At 71.0% G+C, this 2,599-nt stretch overlaps 1 protein-coding gene across 1 annotated transcript in view; it reads right to left on the minus strand.

Annotated features, from left to right (window-relative positions):
* STAG3 (STAG3 cohesin complex component) overlaps positions 1 to 2,599 on the minus strand; it is a gene marked incomplete at both ends in the record, with an annotated part of 10,338 nt that overhangs the window by 4,056 nt on the left and 3,683 nt on the right. Inside the window, 6 exons of the mRNA XM_085324712.1 lie at positions 167 to 367; positions 769 to 858; positions 954 to 1,043; positions 1,150 to 1,253; positions 1,884 to 1,995; positions 2,099 to 2,198. Of these exons, the coding sequence (XP_085180838.1) occupies positions 167 to 367; positions 769 to 858; positions 954 to 1,043; positions 1,150 to 1,253; positions 1,884 to 1,995; positions 2,099 to 2,198 (697 nt within the window). The remainder of the gene's footprint in view (positions 1 to 166; positions 368 to 768; positions 859 to 953; positions 1,044 to 1,149; positions 1,254 to 1,883; positions 1,996 to 2,098; positions 2,199 to 2,599) is intronic.

The following is a 2,599-nucleotide window of genomic DNA, read 5'->3' on the forward strand; positions in this document are numbered from 1 at the left end:
GTCCCCAGCCCCATCCTGCCTCGTCCCCAGCCCTGCCCCAGGCTCGGGGTCCTTGTCCCGTCCCCAGCCCCATCCTGCCTTGTCCCCAGCCCTGCCCCAGGCTCGGGGTCCCTGTCCTGTGCCCAGGCCCACCCCGGGCTCAGGGTCCCTGTCTCGTGCCCGGTACCTGGAGCAGCTCGGTGACCTCCTGGTGGAACTTGTCGACCAGCTGGTCGGCGAGGCGGCTGCGCACGAGGTCCCCGCGGCCGTGCAGGGCGAGCTCGGGGTTGCAGAGGGCGTAGAGCGCCCGCGCCGCCGCCTCCAGCACGGCCTGCCCCGAGTGCTTCTCCACCACCTCCTGCAGCTGCCCCAGCACCAGCTCCAGGTGCTGCCGAGGACACAACCTCTGCGACGGGGCCGGGGGCAGGCGGCCTCTCCCGCGGGGACGAGGGGACGCGCAGCCTCCCGGGGGGCACGGGGACGGACGCGGGGCCCCGACGGGGCCGGAGCTCGAGGCACGTGGCCTCCCGTGTCCATCCCTGTGCCCACTGGACCCCCAACGGGGCCGGAGCTGGGGACACGGAGCCTCCCAGCAGGGATAGATGAGGACACAGACCCCACATGGGGCTGGTGAGGACAGTAAGGATAGAGAAGACGACACCCCAAGGGACGTTTCMCATCCCCTGCACCCCGCTTTGCCCACGGCCCCGGTTCCCGGCAGGGAGAGCRGCTCTGCCCCGGCTCCGGCAGGACAGAGCGGGCCGGATCCTGCTTGCCGGACCCCAGTACCTTCTCCAGCCGCCCCGTGCAGTAGATGCCAAGGTCGAAATACTGCAGGATCTCCAGGAGCGGAGCCGCTTTCTCCGCGTCGGCTGAGAACTGCGGGGCGACGGGGTCAGCGCCAGCCCGCCGTGGCCACCCCGCTCTCCGGGGAGCGGGGCCGTGGCAGGGGGGGGACTCCGGGTCGCCCTCACCTTCGCCAGCAGCTGGGGCAGAGCCGGGATGAGGCAGTGGGTGAGCCGCGTCCTCTCGTCCGTCTGCGCCTTGCGCTCCCGGGCCGAGGTCTGGGGGCAGAGAGAGAGAGAGAAGGGCTCGGGGGGGGCCACGTGGCATCGTCGGGGGACGGGGGCGTCCCCAACCGCGCCGTCCCCCTCCCTCGGCCCCCGTTACCTTCTTGCCCGGGCCGCGGCCCGCCGGGGGCAGCCCCTCGGTGGCCTGGCGCGCGCTGGCCACCAGGATCTCCACCAGCGCCTTCTCCTGCCGGTCGGCCAGGCCTGCGGGAGGGGGCGAGAGCGCGGGGAGCCGCAGGGCCGGGGGGACGCAGGGCGGCCGATGCCGTCCCCAGGTCACCCGCGCCGCCACGCCGCGGGGTCCCAGGACATCCTGGCACCCCCCCAGCACACTCCAGTACGTCCCACTGTTTTCCASTGACGACCCGCTGGCACCCCAGTATGTCCCAGCATCATCCCCAAACAGCCCAGTGACACCTCAGCCCGTTCCAGCGTATCCCAGGGCCTCCCAATCACGTACCAACGTGTCCCAGCATCTCCCAGAAACATCCCAGTGTCTTCCAGGGATGCCCCAGTGTGTCCTGCTGTCTCCCAGCAATGTCCCAGTGTATCCTAATGCATCCCAGCAGTGCCCCAGAGTCTCTTTATCGTATCCCAGTACATCCCAGTGCATCCCAGCATCTCCCAGCAACAGCCTAGTGTCTCTCAGTAACATCCCAGCACGTTCCAATGTAGCCTAGCGAATCCCAGTACCCCACAGTGATGTCCCAGTASATCCCAGTGCCTCTGAGTGATGCCCCAGCACATCCCAGAGTCCCTCAACGGCATCCCAGTGCCTCCCAACAACGTCCCAGCAGCACGAGGGACACCACCCTCCCCCCCCACCCCGCTCACCCTCGGCAGGGGTCTTCTCCAGCAGCAGCGAGCTCATGGTCTCCCAGTCCCTCAGGCGGGGCCCGGCGCAGTCCCACAGGCTGTCCACCAAGTAGGCCGCGTGCTCGTGGAGCTGGGGAGAGCAGACGGGGCGGCGACGGGACCCGGGGCGCCGTCACAGCGCGCAGGGACCCCCCCACCCCCCCGGCGCCACCGGCCCTCGCGGCCGCCCTCACCTCGCTCTCGATGAAGAAGTCCAGCAGCAGCCTGAAGAAGATCTTGTTCTYGCCGTCGCGAGACGGTTCCTCCGCTGCCTCCCGCCGGGGGTCCAGCACCCTGGAGGAGGCGGCCGCGGGGGTCACGCGGGGATCCCGCGCCGGGACCGGAGCGCCCCAGGGGACACCGACGGGTCACGCGGGCGTCCCGCGTTCCCGAGAGAAGGGRGCACGCGGTGGCCGGAGTCTCGGGGGACATGGGGGCCCATGAACCATGCGAGAGAGCCGGGCACAGGGGGGCCAGCGCCCTGGGAGGACACGGATGGGGGGGCCCCCCGTCCCCCTGCTATGGGGACAGAGCTGGGCACGTGGGGGGCAGAGCCCTGAGGGACACGGACAGGGGGGTCCCATGTCCCCCAGGGCCGGAGCCCCCAGGGACACGGGGGCCCCACATCCCCCTGCTATGGGGACTGAGCTGGGCACGTGGGGGGCAGAGCCCTGAGGGACACGGATGGGGGGGGG

This window comes from Rhea americana, unplaced genomic scaffold, assembly GCF_003343005.1.
Source record: "Rhea americana isolate MKP2758 unplaced genomic scaffold, rheAme1 scaffold_928, whole genome shotgun sequence".
NCBI lineage: Eukaryota > Metazoa > Chordata > Aves > Rheiformes > Rheidae > Rhea > Rhea americana.